Source organism: Muscardinus avellanarius, assembly GCF_963383645.1.
Source record: "Muscardinus avellanarius genome assembly, chromosome: 4".
In the NCBI taxonomy this organism is placed as follows: Eukaryota; Metazoa; Chordata; class Mammalia; order Rodentia; family Gliridae; genus Muscardinus; species Muscardinus avellanarius.
In genome coordinates this window covers 105530924-105558550 of record NC_137789.1, presented here as the reverse complement: position 1 = coordinate 105558550, position 27627 = coordinate 105530924, and the positions used below count along the sequence as shown (strand labels likewise).

Here is a 27627-nt window from a genome sequence, read left to right as displayed (position 1 = left end):
TACTAGGATCTTCTGAAAGGTGCAGGGGTGAGTAGAGAGAAGGAGGAAGAGGAAGAGGACAGGGACCTGGAGGATGAGGGGCGCAGTGCTCACCCCTGGCACCCAGGCACCCAGCAGGAATGGGCTTGCCCAGCTTGTTCACACAGTTGGGTTGCTTAGCAACGACTGTTGATGCCACTGTGGTGCTGCTGGGCAGAGCCACAGAAGCCTGGGCTGGCATTTTTGTACTATTACAATATTTTGTATTTAGTATATTTTTCGTGTTCAGGGGGAACGTGTCTCTCAGACTCGTGGCCTCTGAAATGGCCTTCACCGCTTTGTACAAAGCTTTCTACAATCTCCACAAGGCTGCCAGGGCTGGTAATGTCGCTGAGGTGCAGCGCCTGCTACTGCTCAGGCTGAGCAGCCTAAATGACAGAGACAAGAAGAACAGGTAAAGGGGGGTTCTGGGGTCTGCCGGCAGGCGGGCAGACAACTATGAGGAGCACAGGCAAGGGGGCTTCTCTGCTCCCGCCCACCCCTTCACAGCCAGCATCAGACCAGCTAAGCACCTTGTAATCCCAGTACTTGGGAGACTGAGATAGGAGGATCAGAGGTTCGAGGACAGGCTCAGCAGGTAGTGAGTGAGACTCCCATCGACCTAGTGATATTCTGTTTCAAAATGGAAATGAAATTGGGCCTCCCAAGCACTGGGATTACAAGCATGTGCCACTACACCCGGCATAATGCACATATTTTGAAAACATGGTATATACATGGCTGGAAAAATGAATAATAATAAAAATATTTCCAATAGTATGTCAACTACAGGGCTAAGAAATCTTTGAATAAAATCTGATATCTCTTTGTGTCAGTATATACCCACATATAAATGTCCCTTAAATGGAAGTGTTGAGGTGGGAAGGGGGCTCCCATTTCTTTAGTTTTAATTTTTAAATTATCTCACTTATCATGATATCTCCAGGTTCATCCATGTTTTTGCAGAAAAAATAATTTCCTTCTTTTTCATGGCTGAGTAGATTTCCATGTGTGCGTATGCCACATTTTCTTTCTTCCTTTACCTGTTGACAGACCCCTATGTTGGTTCCTTAACTGTCATGCTAAGTGAGATGAACCTGACTCAGGAAAGCAAGGACCACGTGTTTTCCTTCATGTGTGGAAGCTAGAGAGAAAGAAGGAAAGGAAAGGGACCTCGTGGAATTTTGGAGACCCCTCTATAGGAGAGGCAGTTATGGGAGAGGAAGAGAGAGCAAAGGTGGAAGTATGGGGAGGGAAGCCGCCCAAATAATGTTATGTGCACATAAGAATGTACCACTGTGAAGCTATCCTGTACAATTACAATGTACCAATAAAAGAATCTTAAAGTTATTTGACAGTATTTTATTTAGAGGAGCCATTTCAAGCCTGAAGAGAGTTTGCTGATTTCTCAGGAGCGTCAGTCCCTTGCTCATGTGCTTTTGAAGCTCTCTCATGCCATTAGGATTAGCCAGCCGTCTGTCTTTGTCCCGGATTGGTTTGGCACCCTGGGTTTTTGCAAGTGCTTCATGAACTCAATTGCCTCACTTGCACAGGTGTGTCCCAACTCAGGTCATCTACTGTGGACAACATCTCCAAAGCTCCCAGGGGAACATTGCTTACCATATGATTTGTTTTGGTAAAATTATACCTTCAAATCTCCTCTTTCTTTTTTGTGATTTGTATAGTGAATACGCATAAGAGTTCTAGTAAAAGCTAATTTTTAAATTAAGTCATCCTTGAGATTATCAGCAATTTTAATTTTCAGAAATAAAAATTTCTCATGCTCCCTTAATTTCTCTGTGTGTGTGTGTGTGTGTTTGTGCGTGTGTGTGTAAGTGTAAGTAAAAGTATCTTCTGCTAACTTTCAGCCGCTTCAGAATTGAAGAGCATTTTTTAATCTGTGCTTATAGATTTTACTATGCATACATTTTTATATATGTGTTTTTTATTATATATGGATTTATTACATATAAACAATTTGATTTAGTTGCCTACTTTTGAAAATAAGAGGTAGTAAATATAAATGCCTATTACCACTGCAACAGTATTGCTTTACTTTATAAAGGTTTTCTTTAAAACATCATATTCGCCGGGCATGGTGGCGCACGCTTGTAATCCCCGTGCTTGGTAAGCAGAGACAGGAGGATCGCGCAGGTTCGAAGCCAGCTGCGCTGGCTTAAGAGACCCCATTTCCAAATAAAAAGTATAAAAATAGATCTGGGAGTGTAAACCAGAGGTAGAAGTGTTTCCAGGAACCTGAGTACCACCAAAAATATAAAAAATAAATAAGTCAAACATCAAACTCCCCAACCAGACTTGCTCATTCATTGAACCCATTTTTATACCAAGCATGACCAGAGTACTTGTTACACAGTGAATATATTATTGTATCTCTCTGGACCTTTCCATCCTTCCGAACTTCACTTTTCCCAACCAGTCTAGCAAGTTGATAGATTTAGAATTGAAGTAACAGGATTCAATTTCAAATGAAGCACCTTCTCTTTCTTTTCAAACAGAAGCATTTAGGAAGGCAGGGAATTGCAAATTACCTTTTTGAAAAGTTACAGTGGTATTGAATACTGATATTAAGCATCATAAATATTTGATTTCCATATATTCTGTAATTATATGATTTCCATACATTTCATAATATCTGATTTTCATACATTCCATAAACTCTGTGATCCCATTGAAGAAAATGAGCCATATTTACTCATTTGATTCCATGTTTCACATGGCTTTATGTTTCTTGAAAATTAAAGCAAGATGGGCTATAGTGTAGCATGCCGAAAATCCCAGCAATCAGTGAGGCACAGGCAGGAGATCACATATGCTCCACTTATAAATAAAAGTAAAAAAAAAAAAAAGGAATAGAAAAAGAAACAACCACCTATCAGCCCAAAGAGCTCTCAATTCCTCGTTCTCCCCCAACCTTAAAGAAACAGCCCCATGAAAAACCTCCACCTGCCCTCCCTACATGCATGCTTCACTGGCCCCGCCTCTGGACCAGTGGACCTGGCCCAGGGGTGAAGAATAAAGCACCCCTTTCTGTTTACTTGGCCCGCTTGTCTCATTCCCTGCATCACAACTTTCCAAAGGAGACTCCTGAATCCTGATCTTCAATATGATGAAAGGCCACACAGTAAATGTACAGCAAATGAAAGAGAAAACTAAGATAATAAGATAGAATCAGAAGGAGGGTTGAAATGAGATGAAGGAGTCAATAAATGAAATGAAGAAAGCAATAGAAATAAATTCTGGAGGATCAGTTGACATGGAAAACAGAATATTACTCTTAGAAGACAGTTCATTCAAAAGTGAAAGCACAGTTAACAGTACACAGAAGACATTACAACAACAGCACTTAAACCTCCAACAACTATGGGAGAATATGAACCATCCTAACTCATGGATAAAAGGCATTGAAGAGAGAATAAAGGCACAGACCAAGGATATCTGTAATCTCTACAGAGAAATAATCTCAGAGACTTTTCCACACATAGTAAAAGACTTGGGCATTCATGTACAGGAGACATAAAGAACACCATTATGACAAGATCAAAGGAGGACCTCCCCACGAGGACCTCCCCATGTCATGTACTAATTAAAATGACCAAAAGAGAGGCTAAGGAAGAATCTGAAAAGCAGTGAGAATGGATGGCTTTCAGGAAAAAAGCAATAAAATCACACCAGATTTCCTACCCAAGTCAGGAATGCCGGGAGAGACTGGTATGATGTAACCCAGACCCTGGGAAAAAACAACTTCCAACCACATTTGCAAAACAAACTCTTCAGGACATCATGTCTCCAATAGACCCAAATAGAAGCGTATTAGGAGATTTTAACACACCACTTATGCCACTAGATCAATTTTCAAGGCAAACGATGATTACAGATACTTGAAAACTAAAGAAACCTAATAACCCAATGGGCCTATAGGTTTATACTGTATATTTCAATCAGCAGCAGCAGAGTGCATATTCTTCAGCCTCCAAAGTACTGGTATTAGAGTTGTGTACCACCATGCCTAACAAGAAAGATTGTTTTTTTTGCAATACTGGGGATGGAATCCAGGGGCATTCTACCTCCAAAATACACCCCACGTTCTATTCTTTATTCTTTACTTTGAAACAGGGTATCACTGAGTTACAAAGGGCCTCACTGAGTACCTGGGGCAGTCCATGAACCATGATCCTTCTGTCTCTCCGTCTCACATGCTTAATGCTGGGATTAAGACCCTGTGCCACCACGCCCAGATAAGAATGTCCTTTAAAAGCTACCCGTTTTAACTGTAATGCATCATGAATCATAAATATCATACTGATGTCAGAAGTGTTAAACTATGAAAAAAGCATCTTAGATTCATTACAATACATAATCTTTAAATGATATCTATAATATATATAATTGTATTTTATTAATTGAACTATTGTCTTTGTTAATGGTAATTGTAATACTTATAGTATTAACAATTACTGAAGTGATGTCTGTGCTAGAAATGTCTAAATGCTTCACAAGTTTTCCATTTAAGCATCACTGTTATGCTTTGAGAGGTAGCTATTCATCCGAATCTGTACTTTATTTGGTGAGGAAATTGAAGCAGAGATGGGCTAAAGAATAGCTCGTGTCCACAGAGCTTAAATCAGGATTAAAATAAATTCTATAAGTTAACATTAACGTGCTCTACAAGGGACTTATAAACAAATTGGAAGCCAGCTAAGGTTTTCTGTTTTGCTTCTGATCCTGAGAACCTTCTCAGGCCAGCAAATCCCAGGTGATTTGTTGTTGTGTGCTACTGAAGATATCATCTAGGGGCATTCTATCTCTGAGCTACACCCTCAGGCCCAATTTCATTTCCATTTTGAAACAGAATATCACTAGGTTGATGAGAGTCTCACTCACTACCTGCTGAGACTGTCCTCAAACCTCTGATCCTCCTATCTCAGTCTCCCAAGTACTGGGATTACAAGGTGCTTAGCTGGTCTGAGGCTGGCTGTGAAGGAGCAGGTGGAGCACAAAGGCCATGCTCTTCCTGTTCAACTAGTAGGCTGCTCTGGGCTGGGGATGAGGCTCAGTGGTAGAGTGCTTGCTCGGCATACTCAGTGACTAGGTTCCATTCCAGGTACCACAAAAGCAAAACAAAAAAAAGTCAGTGAGGCAGGTGGGCTGTGGCGACAAGTGGCTGCATTCCCAGTATTTGGCAGGCTGAGACAGGAGGACTGCCAATTTGAGGCCAGCCTCAGCAACTTAGCAAGACTCGATTTCAAAATGAAGCCTAAAATACTGCTAGGGTGTAGCTCTGAGATAGAATGCCCCTTGGGGGTTCAATTCCTCGTACAAAAAAAAAAAAATCAATGAAGTGTGCTTCTTTTTTCATTAATGCAATAACAACAGTAAATATTATTATTTCTTCAGACGAAAGTTAAATGTTTGCTTTCGAGGCAGAGGAATCCGATGCTATTTAATGTTTAGAATTGCACAGTAATTGTATCATTTCAGAGTGCTCTCTCATATCCTAACAAATCCTTATATTTTCATAGAACTGCTTTACATGTTGCATGTGCCTGTGGCCAACCAGAAGTGGTGGCTCTTCTAATTGATAGAAAGTGTGACCTGGATGCTCGTGACACTAGCATGTCCACACCACTCATTCTGGTAAATAGTAGCCAGTGCTTTCAGCAGATGGGTTGGATGTAAATGCTGAGATGAAAAAGGGATCGATTAAGGTGACCTATCTGAGGAGATAGGAGCAGGGAAGATGGAAATTCTTTAAAGCACATGATGTACTAAAACATATCAAAGTCAATCACTAAATCAAGCATGGGAACGAGGAAGGGGGATGGGATGGGATGGGGATTGGATAAAGCCTAACTGGGTGATGTGTGCATGTATATCTCCACAATTTTTTTATTCCATTAAGTTTTGGACACAATGCACTCATAAAAATATATTACCAAAAACATAAGGCTGGAGGTTTAGCTCGGAAGTACCATGCCCCTGGGGTCCATCCCCAGTACCACACACAAAAAAGGGGATCAGTGTCATTTGAAATATATCTGATTAGTGAAAACTGCAGAGAGGTCATCTCGAATCCTTGAATGTACAGTCCATTTCTTTGTACAATGTCAACAGGCCATTAAAAGCCAGCAAGAGGGATGTGCCACTCTTCTGCTGGAAAATGGTGCCGACCCGAATGCTAAGGATGTCTTTGGCAACACTGCCCTGCACTACGCCATCTATCATAACGACAAGTCGACCGCCGCCAAGCTTCTTTCACACAGCGCGGACATTGAAGCCAAGAACGAGGTATAAAACAGCTCCGTTTATTTCGAAAAAAATTTCAACTATGTTAGTTTTAACAGTGACATACGTGGGGTCCACTTTTTCTATTTAGAAGCTCCAGCTTTCCTCGGAAGAAAACGCTTTGCAGTGAATAGACTGTTGAAGACTTCACTTTATTTATTTATTTATTTACTTACTTACGTATTTAATTTGGTACTGAGATTGAACCCAGAGGCATTCTACCTCTGAGCTTATATCCCCAGCTTGATTTTCTCATCTGGAAATGGAGTCTCACTAAGTGGCTGAGGCTGGCTTTGAACTTGCAATCCTCCTGTCTCAGTCTTCCAGGTACTGGGATTATAAGTGTCCACCTCCACGCCTGGCTCTGACTTCACTTTAAATACTGATAGTTTTTATACTTTTGCTTAGTGCATTGTAATTATACATCATGGTGAGGTTCAAAGTCATACAGACACACACACACAGGACTCTGCGTGTCTTCCTCCAGCTCACCCACTGCCCACTGGTCCTCGTACATAAATAGATCAGTAGTGATACCTTCCTCCATGGATGTGGCATAATGTAATCAATTTCTTTTATCATTTCTTTTCTCTTCCTCCCCTCCCTCTATTCCCGTCCACTATTCTGGTCACTTTTTATATTTGAAGTCTCTTTTGTTTCCTGGTTTCTCTCGAGCTTCCCCAGTGAGAGAAAACATTCAACTCCTGACTTTCTGAGACTGGCTGATTTCATTGAACATATTTTCTAGTTTCACCCACTTTTCTGCAAATGGCATATTTTTTTTTGTTTATATCTGTGTAAAATTCCACTGTGTGTATATACGTTGGAAAACATTTTTGTTTTCTATTATCTGTTGAAGGACACCTATTACGTACTGATATTTTAAAAGACATTTTCAACAGTACAGCTTTGTTTTCTGCTTCCTTAGCAAATATTTGAGAAAACATTGAATTTGTTAAGGCAGGTTTGCAGCCAGCCTGAGCTATTTAGTGAGGTTCTCTGCAACTCAGTGAGACCTTGTTTCGAAACAAAAAATAAAAATATTGGTTGGGCTGGGTGTGTATCTCAGAGGTAAACTGCCCCTGGTTTCCTTCCCAGGACCACACACACACACAAAATATGGGATATACACACAATGGAAATCTCCTCAGCCATCGGGAATTACAACATTGTGTACTTTGCAGAGAAATGGATGGAATTGGAGAATATTATGCTAAGTGAGTTTACTCAGTCACAAAACCTGAAAGGTTGGCTATTTTCCATCATGTGGAACTTATGAAAAAATTGGGACGGGGTCGGGGGAGGTGACCACAAACAAAGGAGGAGGAAGTTGAGTATAGTGAGGGAGGGGCCTAACTGAGGGAGGCAGGAGTGGGGAGGGGGACTTGAAGAGGGAAACACATCAACAGACATGATTACGTAGACAAACTTATCAAAGCCAATCAGTGTGCTGAGCACAGGAAGGTGGATAGGAAGAGAGGGAGCAGGTGGGGCCTGGGGGAGGGCTCAGTGAGTGCTGTGTGCATGTATGCCTCTATCACTTTGAACTTCATAAGGGTGTGTGATTACAAGGCACCATTAAGAAAAAAACGAGCGTTCAAGAGGCTGAGACCGGAGGATCCTGGTTCGCAGACAGTCTCAGCTACTTACTGAGGCCCTTCGGGAACTCAGTGAGACCCTGTTTCAAAAATAAAACAAGACATCTGTGCGTTGAGGCACACTCTTGTAATCCCCATGCTTGGGAAGCTGAGACAGGAGGATTGCACAGGTTCGAAGCCGGCCTCAGCTACTGAGTGAGGCTCTCAGCTACTTAGTGAAACCCTTTTTCCAAACAAAATATAAAAAAGGGCTGGGAGTATAGCCTGGGGGTAGAAATCCTCTGGGGTCTACCCTTAGTACCACCAAATAAATGAGTGAATGAATTAATAAAAAAAAAGTTTAAATTAAAATACAAACAGGGCTGAGAGTGGACCTTGGAGGTATAATGCCCCTGGGTTCCTACCCGGTACTACAAAGACAAATAAATAAATTAATTAATTAATAAACAAACAAAGAAATAGCCATGTGTGGAAGGTAGTGAATGCTAGTTGTCCCAGTACTTGAGAGGCTGAGACATGAGGCTGCAGGTTCAATATCCACCTCAGCAACTTAGCAAGAACCTGTTTGCACATAAAAATTCAAGGGCTAGGGGTGTAATTTAGTGGTAGAATGATCCTGGATTCAGTCCCCAGCACCAAATAAATAAACAGATATAAATAAAATAATCCCGGCGTGGTGGTGCACATTTTTAATCCCAGCATTTAGAAGGCAGAGACCAAAGGATTGCGGTTCATGGAGAGCCTCAGCTACTAATGAGGCCCTTTGCAGTTAAGTGAAACTCTGTTTCAAAGTAAAAAATAAAAATAGGTAGGGCTGGGGTTGTTGCTCCGAGGTAGAATGCTCCTGGGTTCCATCCCCAGTACTGCAAAAAAAAAAAAAAAAAAAAAAAAAAAAAGAAAGAAAGAAAGGAAGGAAGGAAGGAAGGAAGGAAGAGAAAATAAAGGAAGTGTTTTATGCGCAAATAACTTTTCACTTTTCACGTGACCCTTTGGAAATACATACAGCAAAGATAAAAGTCCCTCTTCTATTTCAATTACTCCCTAGCTTCCATATAAGAGAGAAAACATATGACCCTTGATTTTCTGAGACGGGCTAATCTCACAACATAATGTTCCCCAGGTCCATCCATTGTGCTGCAAATGATATGATTTTGTTCCTTTTATTGCTGCATAAAATTCCACTGTCCGTATATCCCAGGACTTTGCAATCCATTCATCTGGTGATGGATACCTAGGCTGGTTCCAAAATTTGGCTGTTATGAATTGTACTGCTCTAAACATGAATATAGATGAATTATTATAATATTCTGATTTCAATCCCTTTGGAAAGATCCCCAGGAGTAGTACAGCTGGATCATATGGTGAATCCAATTCCAGTTTTTTGAGGAATCTCTACACTGAACTCGACTGTGGCTGCATGAATTCGCAATGTCACCAGCAGTGTAGAAGAGTTCCTATTTTCCCACATCCTCGGCAGCATTGACTGTTGTTTGACCTCTTGGTGATTGCCATTCTGATTAGGATTAGATGGAATCTCAGTGTACTTTTGATTTGTATCTATCTGTTTGCTAATCATGTTGATCATTTTTATCATATATTGATTGGCCATTTGTATTTTTTCTTTTGTGAAGTGTCTATTGGTTTAATTGTCCATCTCTTTTTTATGCATCAAAGCATCATGCATGCAAATAATTTATTGCATCTGAGACTTATATTTTAGAGATAACGTCCAAATTCTCTAGCTAAGCATTCATTTAGTTTTGTTTTATTTATGTATATATATTGTGTGTGCTTGTGTCAATGGGGATGGAACCCAGGGGTATTCTCCCTCTGGGAGACACCCTCAACCCTATTTTCATTCTTTATTTTGAAACAGGGTCTGAGTTGCAAAGGGCCTCCCTAAGTAGTAGCTGAGGCTGTCCACAAACCGTGATCCTTCTGTCTCAGTCTCCCACATGTTGGGATTACAAGCATGCACCAACATGCCCGGCTTATTATTTATTTTTATAAATTTACCTCATATCAGTGTAGAGAATATCAGAAAGATATATGCACACAGCTCTCTGTGCCCTTCCCACCTGGTCTCTCCTCCCTCATCCTCCACGCTCATGTCTTTGAGATTGAAATTGGTAGTTTTGTATACCTTCATATTGTTATTTCAACTATTGCATGATTTATGACTTTGTCTCCCCTCTTCCTGTCCCTAAACCCCTCAGCCACTCCCCTGAAGTGTGGGCCCATTTATCTGATGTTGCCCTTATTCTTAAATATCTTTCTCGCTTCCACATATAAGAGAAAACATATATCTACTCAGTTTTTGAGACTGTCCATATCTGCTTAGTGTCATATTCCTGAGTTTCATCCATTTTCCTGCATGGAGTGTGATTTTATTGTTCTTATTGGCTGAGTAAAATTCTATTGTATGCATATATCACACTTTTGTGATCCATTCATGTTTACAGACATCTAGGCTGATTCCATCATTTGACTATTATGAATGGTGCTGCTATGAAGATGGATATGAAAGTATCATAATCTGATTTCACTTCTGTTGGGGAGATACCCGAGTGTGCTATTGCTGGGTCTTGTGGTAGTTTCATTCCCAATCTTCTGAGAAGCCTCCACACTGACTTCCATAGTGGCTGTACTAGTTTCAGTCCCACCAACAGTGTAATAGAATTTCCCTTTCCCCAGTTTCACCAGAATTTATTATTATTGTGTTTTTATTTTTATTTTTATTTGATACAGGGTATCACTGAATTGCAAAGGGCCTCACGAAGTAGCTAAGGGTGTACTTGAACTGTGATCCTCGTGACTCCTCCTCTTGAGTGCCAGGATTACAAGCATGTGCCACCATGCCCAGCTGTCATTGTGTTTTTAATGTTTGCCATTCTAACTGGAGTTCGATGGAATCTTAGTGTACTTTTAATTTGCAATTCCCTGATTGTTAAAGATGTTGAGCATTTTTTCATATATTTGTAGGCTATTTGCATTTCTTCTTTTGAAAAGAAACAGTTCATTTGCCTATTTTACAATGTTTTAATGTTAAGCTTTATAAGCTCTTTGCATATTCTAGAGATCAGACCTTTGTTTGATGGTCAGGTGTTGAAGATCTTCTCCCATTCTGTAGACTCTCTTTCTGTAGGTTAATGATTTTCTTTGCTGCACCGAAACTTTTAATTTAATGCTATGCCATTTGTTAATACTTTTTTTTCTTTCTTTTTTTTTTTTTTTTTTTTTTGGTGGTACTGGGGTTCCTGGAAACTCTTCTACCTCCGGGCTACACTCCCAGACCTATTTTTATGATTTTTTATTTTGGAAACAGGGTCTCTTAAGCCAGCGCTGCTGGCTTCCAACCTGTGAGATCCTCTTGTCTCCACCTCCCAAACCCGGGGATTACAAGCCTCCACCACCACGCCCAGGTTAATTATAGTTTTAATTCATTGATCTTTCAGAATCTTATTGAGGAAATTTCTACCTGTACTTATTTGTTGGAGTATTGATCCTTTGCCCTCTTTAAGCAGTTTCAAAGTTTCTTGTCTGATTTCTAGGTCTTTGGACCATCTGGAGTTGACTATTGTGCAGGGTGAGAGGTTAAGTTGGGTTTTTTTTTTTTTTTTTTTGGTGGTAGTGGGGTTCCTGGAAGCCCTTCTACCTCCAGGCTACACTCCCAGGCCTATTTTTATATTTTTATTTGGAAACAGGGTCTCTTAAGCCAGCATGGCTGTCTTTGAACCTGCACGATCCTCCTGTCTCTGCCTTCCAAGTGCGAGGATTACAAGCGTGGGCCACCATGCCCGGCTTGAGGTTAGGTTTAAACCTATTGTTTCTACATACTGATAGCCAGTTTTCCCAGCACTATTTGTTGAAAAGGTTGTTTCTTCCTTGTATGTCTTTGTCTCCCTTAGAAAGAGCAACTGGTTATAGATATGGGGCTTTGTTTCTGAGTCTTCTATCCTGTTCATTTCTTTGTTTGTCTGTTTTTGTGCTAATACCACTTTTGGTACTATTCCTTTGTAGTATAATCTGAAATCAGGTATTATGATGCCTTTAGCATAGTTCTTTACACTGAGAATTGCTTTAGCTCTACTGGATCTTTTATTTTTCCATGTGAATTTTATAACTTGATTTCTCTATGTCTGTAAAAAATGATGATAGTATATTGATTGGGATTGCTTTTGCTAGAATGGCCAATTTTATTACACTAATTTTGCCTATCGAAGAGCATTGGGGGGGATCTTTCCATCTTCATTAATTTTTTAGTGATTTATGATTTTCATTGTAGAGATCTTTCACCTCCTCAATTATATTCATTGTTAACGATCTTATCCTTTCAGAAGTTATTGTGAATGGAATTGTTTTCTATGTTGCTTTGTCAGTGAATTCATGATTTGTGTAATGGAATGCAAAGGATTTTGGTAGGTTGATTGGGCATCATGCTACTTTGCTGAAACTATTCTGAAATTCTTCTGGTTACGTTTTTGGATCTTCTAAGAAAGTGATCATGTCATCTACAAACAAAGATAGTTTCAGTTCTTCTTTCCCTATTTGTATTCTTTTGATTGCTTTATCCTGTCTTATTACTGAGGCTAGAGTTTAAAGTACGATGGTGAATAGGAGTGGTGACAGTGGCCATCCTTCTCTTTTTCCTGATCTTACAGGAAATTCTGTCAAATTTTCCCTATTCACAATGATGCTGGCTTTGGATTTATTGTAGATAGCCTTCATGGTGTTTAGGTAAGTTTCTTCCATTCTTAATTTCCCCAGCATTTTTATGAAGAAACAGTGTTGGACTTTGCCAAATGCTTTTTCTGCATCTATTGAGATAATCTTGTGATTTTTGTCCTTAGCTCATTAATGGGGTGAATTATATTTACTGATTTGTGTAACTTGAACCAGCCTTGCATCCCTGAAAAGGCCTACTTGATTATATGAACTATTTGTGCGTGTGTGTGGTGATGGGGACGAACTCAGGGCATTGTATCTCCGAGCTACACACCCAGCCCTATTTTGTATTTTTTATTTTGAAACAGGGTCTTAGCAGTTAGCTGAGGCTAACTGCAAACCACGATCCTCCTGTCTCAGCCTCCCAAACACTGGGATTACAAGTGTGGCCCACCACAACAGGCCTAGATTTTTTTTCATGTTTTAAGTTCTTTATATGTTTTAGATATTAGTCCTTTATCAAAGGAGTAGCTGGCAAAGATCTTCTATTCAGTAGGTTGTCCCTTTAAACTTCTGTGTGTGAGTGTGTGTGTGTGTGTGTGTGTGTGTGTGTGATAATGGGGATTGAACCCAGGGGAATTCTGCCTCCGAGCTATACCCCTAGTCTATTTTATTTTTTATTGTAAACTGGAATCTCACCAAGTTATAGAGGATCTTGCTATATTGCTGAGGATGACCGTAGACCTGTGATCCTACTGTTTCAGCCTCCAACGTATTGGGGTTAGAGGAGTTGCATCTCCACATGTCACCTCCTTAAAATCTTGATGGCTTTCTTTGCTGCATAGAAAGTTTTTAATTTTAGGTCACCTCACTTATTAATTTTCATTTTAATTTCCTGACCTTTGCAGGATGTCATTGAGGAAGATTCTACCAGTGTCCATATATTAGAGTTTGGGTCCTGTGCTCTCTTCATGGTCTCTGGCCTAATTTCCAGGTCTTTCATCCATTTTGAGTTGACACTTGTGCAGGATGAGAGTTTGAGGTTTAATTCTTTTTCTCGCCATCCTTTCTTCCATGTTTCTTCCCTGTCCCTCCCCCTTTGCTTTTTTATTGTGGTACTGGGGATGGAACCCAGGGGAATTCCACCTCCGAGCTCCACCCCTAGCCATATTTTATTCTTTTATTTTGAAGCCAGATCCTGCTAAGTTGTGGAGGGCCTCCCTATGTTCCTGAGGCTGGACATAAACCCACAATCCTACTGTCTCAGGCTCCTAAGGAGCAGGATTATAGGAGTGTGTTACTATGCCTGGCATCTTTCATCTTTTAAAAGAAGAAAACCCATGGGCCAATGATTAATAAGTAATTGAGGTTCATTTCAAGCCTACACCTTTTAATTCAGAGCCCATTTCCTTAATGACCAATTGGGAGCCAGAGGGCCTGACATTGCTATCTGGAATCCTGACATTACAAGTAGAAGAAGTCAAGTAAGCTGATATAACATGGAGGAAACTCCATGTTACTGATAATCTCTCAATACTGTATCCCTGAAACTCGAATATTTGAAATGTTAATCTTTACCACAGAAAAGTATTTTAAATGAGCATGAAGCAACATTAAAGAGATTTCTTTAAGACTTGCACACAGTTTTGTGATATTTCTCTAACAGTGAATCAAGGAATATCTGTGGAGTCATGGACTTGTGAGAATGCCAGGAGTCTTTAGAACATAGATTGGGAAGGTCTGCACTAGAGCTGAGAGTTTAGCTCATGGTTTCAGTAAAACACTTCAACCCTTTCCTAAGTTTCAGGGTTTGGGCTTTTGAGATGAAAGATACAGTTCCTGTCCTCAAGAGTCCTTAACAGTTCTATAACTCCACAGTCCCATGATAAATGCTGTGTTAGAGGCCACAATTCCTGGAGCCAGCTCATGTGTGCAGTGAGTTTGGAGATGGCTGGAATGTGTGGCAACTCCCTACAGAGGGCGGTTTGCAAGGGCAGGAGCAGCACATGGGAAAGCACAGTGGAGCACAGAAGGAGCCTGTTGATTTCCTGCTCTGTTGCTATTCACGGGGTCTTTTATAAGATGCAGTTTGGCTGAGAAATATGTGCTCTTGAGAATTATCAATTGCTCTTGTCCTTTAACAGGTGGGTCTCACGCCCCTGCTCTTTTCACTGCGTGAAAATAGAACAAACATGGCAGCATATTTGCTATGGCAAAAGGCAAATATACACGCCGTTGATCTATTGGGAAGGTATAGTAGTATGATCTTTTCTTTTTGAACTGAATGGTGTGGTAACAATCACTTAAGTCATAAGCATTAAATTCATTATTGGACAAACATTAACTTGTAATTATCGAGTCGAGTGAAAAATCTGAACACAAACCACCAGTTTGGCAGAAAAACAATTATGCAGAGCAGGACAAAAACATTATATAGTAGTATTCTATTGACAATATAGTAGTAATTCCCTTATAATAATGACTTCTGTGTGTTATTTAGAATCTGACTTTGTTGGGCATCTGGTCTATTAATTAAGGGGCTTTTATATTAGTTTTATAAAGTATAGACTTTCAGTTTACTATTTGATTCAATATTGCTATTCTTAACCATTTCATAGTATTCTAACTTCCTATATATTTTCCTTCATGAATTCTACGTTAGGCATAAATAATTACACACAGTTATGTAATGATTATGTATAAACAATTCTTCAGTTTGCCTTTTGAATGACTGCTTTAGTTACTTTCTTTGAAGAACATTGGTGTTGGGTTACTCCTCAGTGAGTATTAATTGCTGTTGCCAGATGCAGTTCATTTCTTTTCCTATTAATTTCCAACATATTTTGATGCTTTTTTTAATTGACATGGGCAGGTAAAAGAAAAATAGCTTTCAATGAATAAACATTTCCTTTAATGAAGAAATGTCCTAGGTGGGTGATATAAAGGGGTAGGCTTTAGATGCATGCATGACTGGATTGAATTCTTGTCTTTCCCATTGCTAACTATGTTACTTTGGAAATACTACTTATCACTAAATATATTTTCTAGCATGAAAGGAGGAGGATGTCTGCTTGAAGTTTTGAGTGAAAGATTATACACATATATAATCTTAGTTCAGCATCTATCAAATGTGTTATTGCCTGAAACTACTATGCCCATTATTATTATCACTCTTATTAATAGTATTCTTTAAGTCTGCAAATAGCATTTACTTTTATGACAAATAGCTTACTGTAACTTGCAATATCTTACCTCAGACTAGGGAAGAAATGGAAAATTTCGTGTGTAAATGTTTGGCTACTTCACATTAATGACCTCAGTGTGTTACTATCCATCAAAGGACCCTCATTAGTAACTTCTACTACAGAATATCTCAGTGGGACAAGAGAGTTTCCTACTTGTTTTTTCCTTTTTTTAAATTTTTTATTGGTGCACTGTATTCATACATCATAGTGGGATACAAACTTTTGTAGACATACATGCACACATCGCCCATTCAGCCCCCACCCGATCCCCACCCCATTCCCTCCCCATCCCTCCTTCCCATGCTTGGCTTAGTGGTTGACATCTAGTATTATAGCAATTTATCCAAAATTAAAAATGATAATCTCACATAACAGTTTCATTTGTCTAATACCAAGCTTTTGATAACTTAAAGATAACATTTCAATATTTCTTTTTGCTTTCTTTCTTACCAGAGAATATTTTTTCTTTTTTTTTTTAGGTGAAACTATCATATATTTATATATTTATTTTTCAGAAAAAAATCTATCCTAATATGGAATATGGACTCTAGATACCCAAAACGATCTCAAAAAAGAACAAAGCTAGAAGATATATATTTTCTGATTTCAAACCATATAAAGCTACAATAATTGAAACAGTGTAGTACTGTTCTAAAGGCAGATATATAAACCATTGGAGTTAAGTAAAAGCCTAGAGATACATTCTTCCATATATTGTCAAGTTATTTTTGACAAGGTTTCCACGAACATTTGGTGGAGGAAATAATAATCTTTTAACTAAATATTGTTGAAAAATAATAATTACATGAAAAAGAATAAAATTGGACCCTTACCTAATCCCATATACAAATATTAACTCAAAATAGATAAAAGACCTAAATATAAATCTTAAGACTATAAACTTTTAGAAGAAAATCTGGGTCATAAAATCTCACAACATTGAGATTGGCAGTGATTTCTTGGATATGATTTCAATGGCAGAGGCAACAGAAGGGTATACAAACTCCCTAAAAAATAAAATATTGTATATCCAAAGACAATGTAAAAAGAGTTAACAGTTACTGATAGAATGGAATAAAATATTTACAAATGCTGTATCTGAAGGTATATTAATATCCCAACTAGAAATCCTAAAAGTTTAGCAACAATAAAAGCAAACAATACAATTTAGAGATAGGTATAAGACTAACATAAATAATGAATCTCCACAGATAACTAATCTTAGTTGTCTGTTGGATGGAAAATCTTGTTTCTCTGGTTCTGGTGTGTGTTACCTATTTCTTCTTTGTAGTTAATCTCTTTGAGTATTTTCTCTAGCGCTGGTTTTGAAGACATAAATTCCTTCAGTTTCTGTTTGTCATGGAAGCTTCTTATTTCTCCATCTAATTTGATAGAAAGTTTTGCTGGGTAGGAAATATTTGGCTGGAAGTTGTTTTCTTTCAGAGTTTGGAATATGTTACTCCAAGCCCTTCTGGCTCTCATGACTTGGTTTGGGAAGTCTGGAGTGATTCTAATTGGTTTGCCTCTGAATGTCACTTGGCCCTTTGTTTTTCTTGCCTTTAAGATTCTCTGCTTGGCTTCCACATTGGTCATTTTGACAATGATGTGGCGTGGGGATCCTCTTCTCCGATCCTGTCTAAAGGGAGTTTTATAAGTTTCCTGGACCTGTGTATCGACCTCTTGCTCTATGTTTGGAAAATTTTCTGCTATTACTTCCTTGAAGAGATTGTTGATCCCTTTGGTTTCACTTTCTTTTCCCTCCTCTATTCCAATTATTCTTAGGTTAGCTCTCTTAAAATGGGCCCATATTTCTTCAATGTCAGATTCCTGCTGTTGGATATTTTTTTCTAGATTAGAAACTATGCGTTCATTTTGGATTGCTCATCTTCTAAGAGCGAGATTCTATTCTCCATGTGGTCTAATCGGTTGTTTGTACTTTGAATTGAGGCCTTTACTTCATTAATTGCATCCTTTATCTCTCTTTGGCTCTCTCTGAATTCTTTTCAAAACACCTCTAATATTTCTACAGTTATTTTCCTGATTTGATCTTCTAGAAATCTCTGAATTTCTGTTTTATCGGGTTCTGATGTTGTGGGGTTGTGGGCATTCATTGCTCCATTGTTATTCCTCTTTCCCATGATTTTGTAAGTTTGTACCTTCTCTGGGTTCTTCCCTTGGGTCACTACGACTTCACTTAAGGTGCTCTGGATCTCGAGTCTGTGGTATCTCAGACCCCACTACTCCTTTACTGGGTTGTATCACAGAGTCTCAGACCCAGGGAGTCAATAGAGGCTTCTTTAGACTATGGGGGGGGGGTGCCAGGTTGGGCGTTCTCCTATGGTATGATATCTCTGCCACCGCCACTCCCCCACTGGGTCAAGTCCCTGGGAATCAGTACTGGGGTTTCTCCTCTGGGGCCCGCAATTTGACTCACTGTTGTTGAGTACGCAGCTGGAGCTGTAGTGGACTTGGTGAATTCGCTGCTGCTGCCGCCGGTGGCAATATGACTCCGCTGCTACGCCCTCGGCCGTGAGGCTGGCGTATTTCTTTGGTTTTGAGCTCCGCTCTGACTCCCTCGGCTCGCTGTCCGCCTCTTCTCTCTGGAGCCTGGTGGGCTGTTGAGTGCGTTGGTTTGTAGCCGTAGCCGTCTGGTGAATTCGCCGCTGCCGCTGGCAGCAAGGCGCTGCTGCTGCATCCTCGGGCGTGAGGCTGGCGTAACTCCTTTATGGCTCTGAGCTCCGCTCTGAGCCCCCTCCTCTCTGGGGCGGCTGGTGATTTTTTTGTTTCTCTGGTGATGGTGTTTTCTGTCTATGAAAGGCGCTGATTTTGTGGTAATGGAGATTGGTTGTTAGCGGGGCTCTTAAGCCTCGCTTTTCTCGGTCCTGTTTTTTCCTTTTTAACTTGTAGACAATTTATAAAGTTGAACGCTTGAGATCTCAAGATGCTGACCTCTGTTACTATGCATAAAGCGTTAATTCTACATTGACAACAAGATTTTAAATTGGTAATAAATATTAATTTAGCTGTTTATCTTTAACATTCCTAGAAGGTAAAATGATCTTTCCATTATTTTAGAACAACGCTAATATTGGCAGTCCAGGGGAAGTCGAGAAGAATTGTAGATTATCTAATTCAACATAGAGTTAATATATGGCACAAGGATAAATATGAAAGAACAGCCCTGTCATATGCTGTTTCTTGTGGCCGTCATATGTAAGTATTTATCTTAAAATGTTAGTTAACATTAAATGGAAGTTTAAAATAATTGCCACTGTCTCATTTTATATGAGCTGGGATTTCATAGTTTAGGTAGTTGTGGGTGGCAGTGAGTTAGTTCACTTCATCAGCCAGAAACCCTGTAAACATCTAGACGAGGTAGAAAGAGCAATGGCTAGAGGAGCCATCACAGGACTTTTGTGGCTAAGCTAGGGACCCAGCCCAGGACCTCACACATGCTAGGCAAGTCCTCTACAGCTATACTCCCAGCCCCTGCCCTCAGACTTCAAAAACCTTTATCGTAGGGATTCCATCACTATTCATTTTATTCCAAGTATAAGTGCTACTACGATAATGTACAAATAGTGGCACATCTTTGCTTTTCCTAATTAGCTATTCGGGTCTTGAAATATTCCGTTTATCAACAACTTAGCAAGACCCTCGGTAAGTTTGTGAGACTATTTCAAAATAAAAAGTAAAGGGAGCTGGGAATGGTGGCACACGCTTGTAATTCCACTACTGAGACAGAAGGATGAGACAGGAGGCTGAGACAGAAGGATGGCAATTTCATGCCCAGCCTCAGCTACTTTGTGAGGTCCTCCACAACATAGTGAGATCCTGTTTCAAAATAAAGAGTAAAAATAGGCCTAGACATGTAGCTTGGAGGTAGAATGCTCCTGGATTCAATCCCTGGTAGTACAAAAAGAAAATGTGAAAAACTGGGGGGGAGGGGATGTAGTTCAGAGATAGAATGCTTCTGAGTTTGACCCCCAATGCCAAAATGAATTAATAAATTTAAAAATACTTAAAAGTTTAATAAGCAGGAAATCTCATCACTTTCCCTTGGGAGCTATTTTCTACTATCTTCTTGAATTTCCCAAGAATCTAATGGGTTTCTTGCATACAAGGAATACAACCCTCTCTCACAAGTCAGGTGGAGGTGGGAGGACTTCTTGGTCATTGTTTCTAACATTTTTGCTGCAGTGCTGTTGTCCATGGAGTCCATGATAATTAACCTCTCCTACCAGCTTGTCCTTCCTGACCCACACTTAGACCTGAGAGTTGACATATGCTTAGGTCACTTACACAGATACCTTTCTGCTCAGCTATCATTCCCAAAGCAGCAGCACCCTGCTTTGGCAGTGGGGCCTCCTAACTTTAGCCACAGGAATAGTGAGCAAATTGAGCCTCTCTCCTACCCCAAACTTATGGAGAGGCCACATGGTGGCCTAGAACTTCATGGTGAGTTATCCTTTGAGGCTCTTGTTTATATTTTCTGCCCACAAAGATTAGTTGGGACCATATGTGGGTTTTTTTTTTTACACTTTTATTGGTGCATTATGATCTCCCATCACAATGCAGTTCCTAGAGATAGTGACATCCATGCACACAGATCTTGGTGAACTTTCCTGGCTTCCTCCCCATCTCCCTTTCCCCATACAGGCTATTGAGATTGACCCTGGGAATTTCACCTATGTACATCGTGTCTATGGAAGGAATTTCTTCAGTGATTCTCTTACTCTTTCCCTAGACCAGCTCCTGACTCCACTGGAGTTTCTCCTCCATTTTCTGCAGTCCCCTGGTATTTGTAGAAATCATTTGAAACTATCAGATAGGTTTAAATAATGTTCCAGGAAAAGATCAGGCCTTTTATCCCTGTGTCTCATCTTAACTTTAGTTGTGGGAGCCCAGTTTACCATTTCCAAGGGTGGATGTCACATTTTACTTGGTACTCTAAGTGACTTGTTTTCCATAGTAAGGAACCTGTCCCCAACTACGTGCACCTCTGCCTCTACTTTTCAGGATATTATCAAAATCTGCCTCACAAGGAAACCATTAAACACATTCATTCATTGATATTCAGAGAGCAATGCCCTCTCATTACTCGTCAGTATTTGTGTCTGAAGGGATTTTGTCTTTCAAGGCACTTGGAGGTAGACATGGATATTAGTCACCATGCTCATAAAGATCTGTGGGTCCAGTTTGATAGGTGGAGATGGAGAACAGCAGTCCAAGTCAAATTGCTGCATTCATTAGTTTGCAGCTCTTGGTGCCTTGGATGAGTTTCATCAAAGGGGGCGCTTTTGTTATCTAGTTTAGTGAAATAGCGTGCTTATAAGCAAATTCAATTATAAATTATTAAACAGCTGATTTGCCCTGAGTTATAAAGCACAAGAAAGAGTTAATAACCGAAATTATCATTCAATGACATTATCTTTCTTTTTTTTTATTTTTGCGGTACTGAGGATGGAACCTACCTTTGAGCAATACCCTCAGCCCTAGATTTTTTTATTCTTTATTTTGAAAGATGATCTCACTGAGTTGCAAAAAGCCTCATTAAGTACCTTAGGCTGGCCGCGAACCCTAATCTTCCTGTCTGGCCTCTCAAATGCTGGGATTACAAACGTGCACCACCATGCCTGGCTTCCATGACACTTTCTAACAAGTGTAGCATTCGAATACCTAGAGCCTGGGATTCCAAATAAGTAAAAGATTTTGCCATCACGTTCCTTTTCCTTTGAGTATGTCTTCATATTATCTTGTTAAATCTTCCTAACAACCTAATAGCAGTATAGTCCTTATTTCATAGAAAAAGTTTGAGCCTAAGAGAAAAGACCTGAGCAAGAACAAAGGGCTGCTGGTGACAGAACAAGAACATCCTCTGTGTGAGGACACTTCCTGTGAGGCCAGGCTAATCTAGACAGTGCGTGGAGCTGTACTGTCCTCTATGCATGGTCCTTTCACCTTACTTTTTCCCTCTTCAATTACAGTCTTGCAGGCACAGTAGCATATACTTTAATCCTGGCTACTTGGGAGGCTGAAGTAGGAGGATGGCTTGAAATTCACAGTTCAAGACCAATTTGGGCAACATGGTAAAACTCCATCTCAAAAACAAAATCAAAAGCAAAATACATTTACATTATGATGTGAGGCTGTAATGCACCCATAAAAGCACATAAAGCCTACAAATATACTTACTGACATGTTTCTAGAGTTTTCAAATTTGAAATATATGGGATAAAAATGTCTATATTAGCTCTGGTACTTTCAAACATACTCTTAAGAATTTAATATATTTGGTTAATATGTTTCATGTCAGTATTAAATACTAATATTAATTTTTCATGCATAAAATAGGCATATAGTTTTTCAATATTCCAAAGAATATTCTCAACAGAGCAGTCCATGCAATCCAGGTAAGACCTTAAGTGGTGAATTACTCTTCATGTTCCTACCCTATATAAAAAGATTGTTTGCACTGTGTCCTTCATCAAATCTCCCCTTTCACCTCCCCAAGTCCTCTTCCACCATTCTTCCAATATTTCCCCTTGATTATCTGACGTGTGTTTTGTTTCCCAATTTCTCCCATGTTTCCACATAGGAGTGAAAACATATGGCCCTTCACTTCTGGGACTGACTAACCTCATTTAACATAATATTCTCTAGCTCCATCTATTTTACGGCAAAGGACATAATTTTGTTGCATAACCCAGTTAAATAATGGGCAAGTAAACTAAATAGACCCTTCACAAAAGAAGCACAACAAATGACAAATAAATGTATGAAAAAACATTGTACATCATGGGAATCACAGAGATGATATCCAAAGGACCCTCAAGGCCTTTGATCCATTTTGAGGTGACTTTTGTCCAGAGTGAGAGATGAGGATCTAGTTTCAATATTTTACAGTCAGATATTCAGATTTCCCGGCACCATTTGCTAAATCAAAGGATGTCTTTGATCTGAGATGCTTTTGTTCCCAATCAGTTATCTGTATCTGCATGGGTTTTCTGCTGGGTCCTCTATTCTGTTCATTGATCTCCATGTCTGTTTTTACATGCCAGTGCCATGCTGGTTTTGTTGCTGTGGCTCTGCAGTATGTTTTGGAGTCAAGCATTGTGAAGCCTCCAGCATTGCTCTTTTTGTTCACAATTGCTTTGGCTATTTGGGATCTTTTGGGCTTTCATATTAAGTGTAGAACTTTCTAGTTCCATGAAGATGCCATTGGTATTTTGATGTGGATTGCATCAAGTCTATAGATTACTTTCATCAGTATGGCCATTTTAACAGTATTAATGATCCCAATCCATAAATATTGGAGGCCTTTCCATTTCCTGATGTCTTCTTTGATTTTTCTTTAGTGTTTCATAATTTTCATTGTAAAAGTTTTTTACCTTCTTTGGTTAGGTTTATTCCTTGGGTTTTACTCTTTGTGCGGTACTGGGAATGAAACCCAGGGACATTCTACCTCTGAGATTTTATTCTTTATTTTGAAACAAGGTCTCACTAAGTTGCAAAAGGCCTCACTAACTAGCTGAGGCTGATTGTAAACTCAGCTCCTCCTATCTCATCTTCTCAAACACTGGGATTACAAGCATGCACCCCCCATTCCCAGCTTGTTATTTTTTTTTTTTCTGTTGTGAATACCATTGTTTTCCTGATTTTATTCCCAGCAGGTTTATTATTAGTGCTTAGAAAATCTACCAATTTTTTTTTTAGTTAATAGTCTTTTGGTAGAGTCTTTAATAGGGTATTCTAAGTATATAACCTGAATTTCTGCAGACAAGCCTTATTAGAAATTTTCCTTTTCTACTTGTATACTATTTGTTTAGTTCTCTTGTCTGATAGTTTTAGCTATAATTTTAAGTACATACTGGGTGTTGAGAGTGAAAATTCTTTTTTTTTCCTGATTTTAGGGAAAATGCTTTCAATTTTCCCCATCCAGTATGATGTTGGCTAAGTATTTGTTGTGGATGGCCTTTATTACTTTTAGACATGATTCTTTCACACCTAATTTATTCACAGCTTTTTGTCATGAAGGGACGTTGAATTTTACCAAAGGCTTTTTTTTCTTGCATTTTTGAGATGACCATGTGACTTTTATCTTTGATTCTGCTTATGTGTCGTATTTTATTTATTGTTCATGTATGTCGAACCATCCTTGTATCCCTGCAAAGAAACCAAATTGACCGTGGTGTACCAGTCTTTGAAATATGTTATTGCATTCAGTTTGCAAGTTTCTTATTAAATATCTTTGCATCTGTGTTCACAAAGGACATTGGTAGAGTTTTCTTTTTCTAGTGTGTCTTTCCCAGGTTTGCCTAGCAGGGCAGTACTGGCTTTGTAGAATGAGTTTGGAAGCTTTCCTTCCCATTCTGTTTGATGGAATAGTTTGAGAAGCACTGGTGTTAGTGCTTCTTTAGCAGTCTTACACGATTCGGCAGGAATCTATCCAGTCCTGGGATTTCTTTCTTGGGAGGCTCTTCATTGTTCTTTTAATCACCTGCTTAGTTCCTGATCATTTACGTGTTTTTATGTCCTCTTGATTCAATTTGGATAAGTCACATGTGTCCAGAAATCTGTCCATTTCTTTTAGATTTTTCCATTTTATTGGCATATAATTTGTGGCTTCTGTTGTAATATTCCTCTTTTGTCTCCCATTTTATTAATTTGGGTCTTCTATCCTTAGCCCAAGGTAGCTAATTTTTTGATAAGATAGTCACTTCAGCAAAATCCTTTAGAGACTGAGAAGGCATTCCAACTCAAAATGATTTTGGAAACAAAAGACACACTAAAAGTTATTTCTTGAATACCAAAGTTGTTATTTTTAACTGATTTTAAAATATAGAAGGTTGGGTAGCCGCTTTCACACGATGGACGCCGGAAGCTGCTCTCACATCTCAGAGGCCAGAAGCCGCTCTCCTATCACGGTGCTAGAAGTCACGCTCACATTTTGGAGAGTGGAGGCTGCTCTTCCATTATGGAGGATGGGAGTTGTTTTCACATCACAGTGGCTGGAACACATTCTTATAGCATAGAGGATGGAAGCTGCTCCCACGTCATGGAGGGACCAAAGCCACTCTCACATCAAGGAGGACAAAATCTGTTGCCACATGACAGGGGCTGAAACTGCTCTGATCTGAGAGCATGGCAGGCTTCTCCCATCATGGAGCATGGAGGTTGCCCTCACATCATCAGATAGACTTGTCATCCCAGTATTTGGGAAGTTGAGACAGGAGGATTTCAGCTTGCCAGGCAGCCTAAGCTACTTAGGCCGTCTGAAACACAGTGAGACCTTGTTTCAAAATAGAGAATAAAAAGTAGAGCTGGCGTTATAGTTCAGAGGTAAAATGCCCCTGGGTGCAGTCCCCAGTAGTGCAAAAACATACAAACAAAACAAAAAAAAAAAATGTGGAAGGCTTGTGAGCAAAAAGCAGGACATTTAAGAAGACAGGACCATGGCAAGATCAGCACTACATTCTATCTCTGAGCCGAATGTTTAAATATGAAACATCTCTCACTAAGTTCCGGAGGGCCTCACTAAGTAGCTGAGGCTGTGCATGAACTGTGATCCTCTTGTCTCAGCCTCCCAAGTACTGGGATTACAAGAATGCACCACCAGGCCTGGCTTGTCTCCTCATTCTTAATTCTTTTCCTTTTTTCCAGACTTGATGAGATGATTTGACACAAGGGGAATATCCATGTTTGAAAAAGAAAAAGCTTTTTAAATAAAATCTTTCACTCAGAAGTTTCCTATTTAATGTACTAGTTAGAAACTCACGGAGGTCGATTAAGAGACTCTAAGATTTCTTCAAAATTTAACTTTGCTCGTTGGAGAGCTGTCGTGTGCTCCCTGTAGGGCAGTTTCTCCAGAGGTTGAGGCAAGAGTGTTATGGTTGGAGCTTAGGAGTCTGAGGCCACTCTAGACAACACAGGGAAGACCCACCGCTTAAAACACAAAATCCACCTGCAGTTCTCCTGCCTCAGCCTCCAGAGTCACTGGGATTGTAGGCGTGTGTCACTGTGCCCACTTCTATTTTCAGACAAACTTTCAGAAATATTTGTGTTCATATTAATCAAGAAATGTTTGGTCATCATCCACATAACATTTCTAATCTTTTGCTAGTACATCTTCACATGACATTATGATAGTAGAAATGAAAGTTCATTTTAAGGGGAAATCCATTAAACAGAAAAAAAAACCCTAAGTTTTTCTAAAGGGCAAATTTTGCAAAGAATCACACTGAACTGCATTCAGTATAAAATGTATAGTAATGTATTAATAAGATGAACCAGCATTCTTCTGAGATGATGTATAATTCAAACCAATTTTAGTTGTATTTTTATCAGATTGTCATTGCATATATCAATTCTCTCAACTTAAAATAAGTAGATGTGTGTGTGTGTGTGTGTGTGTGTGTGTGTGTGTGTGTGTGTGTGTTTTGCTGGGAATTGAACCCAGAGGCATTCTATCTCTGATCTGCACCTCCGGCCCTGTTTTATTTTTTATTTGTAAATAGGGTCTCACTAACTTGCTGAGGGCCTCACTACATCACTGACGCTGTCCCAGAAGCTCGGATCCTCCCATTTCAGCTTCCACCATGCCAAGCTTAGGAATTTTATTTTTCTTGTGTTAGTAAGCTATTCTCAGGTTGGGTCCAGATGCTAAATGTCTTACAAAGAAGGCCGCATTTTATAAGTTATATATCACACCCATCATAATGTCCCTTTCAAGTAAAACAATATAAATCATACTTATTTCAGATGCATCAGCGGTTGGAACAACGTGTCAACAGAAACCTAACAGGTATGTTCCAAAGGACTCTGAACCCAGCCAGTTTGGTTCTTGCAGTTATTGAGCTTCTTCTCTTGCCATTCCTCCTAGGCGGCCCTGTGCTTGGACTTCTACCCGACCTCAACGACCCACCTTCCTTCTCAAGCGTCGTACTAGTGTGGTTACTCCTTCTTGTTCAGGTATGAACATGAAGGTATTACATGTTCAGGTATTACATGTCACATCCACCAGAAAGCCCCCAATAGGGGCATAAAACTGTGACACAATCCCGTCTCTGCGTTCCAGGCTTGCCCTGTTTTATACCTGTCGTGTAGCTAGGACATTGTATACAGAACGCCTCATCCCCTGTGTTTTGGGGTTCTGCTCTGTGACTGTTGAGGAGTTGCCGGAGCCATCTTTATCTTGGCATTCCAGTGCTTGCCACAGTAACTCAGCACGCAGTTGCTGACTTAATGAATGAAGAATGCAAAAAACCAGAAGCCCTGCTACTCAGTCACAAGGATAACAAATTCAGTCTGCAACTAAGGGCAAATTCTATTTAAGAGTAATTTTGTACTGGACTTGAACATACGTATTTTTTATTCTTAGAAACACTGGTAAAATTCTCAAATTTACTGGCTAATGTTTATCATCTATGAAACCTTTGAGGTAAAGAATATAATTAATTTTCTTTCTAGTGAATAAAGAACTCTAATCCGGATCCTTTAGCGCTTCTGGACCGGATGCGCTCCTAAGAAGCCAACATCTTTCAGAAATATCACAAAAGGAGATTATCTGAATCGTATTTTATTAGTTGGATTGTTAGCTTAACACTTTGTTCCCCTTTAAGTTCTAATGTGAAAATGTTATTGAATGAAATTAGTTTTGTATTAAGTATAATAAATATTAATAAAACATTTGAAGCATTTCCTGGCATTTATGACAAAGTTTTAAGTGCAAGTACAAACCAGTATTGTTGAGTCGGAATGGTTCAACTGTTGAAATGCCAGCTCTCTAAACAGCCCCC

The 27627-nt window shown here is 39.5% G+C and overlaps 1 protein-coding gene across 1 annotated transcript; it reads left to right on the top strand.

Annotated features, from left to right (window-relative positions):
• Window positions 1–302: 302 nt before the first annotated feature.
• LOC308262381 (uncharacterized protein) lies at window positions 303–27390 on the top strand (the record flags this gene model as incomplete). Its single annotated transcript, XM_080694803.1, has 6 exons — window positions 303–433; window positions 5622–5673; window positions 6151–6324; window positions 26591–26633; window positions 26712–26800; window positions 27299–27390. 6 exons carry the CDS (start codon window positions 303–305, stop codon window positions 27299–27301), a joined length of 492 nt encoding a protein of 163 aa, XP_080550929.1. The 3' UTR covers window positions 27302–27390.
• Between the last annotated feature and the right edge of the window lie 237 nt (window positions 27391–27627).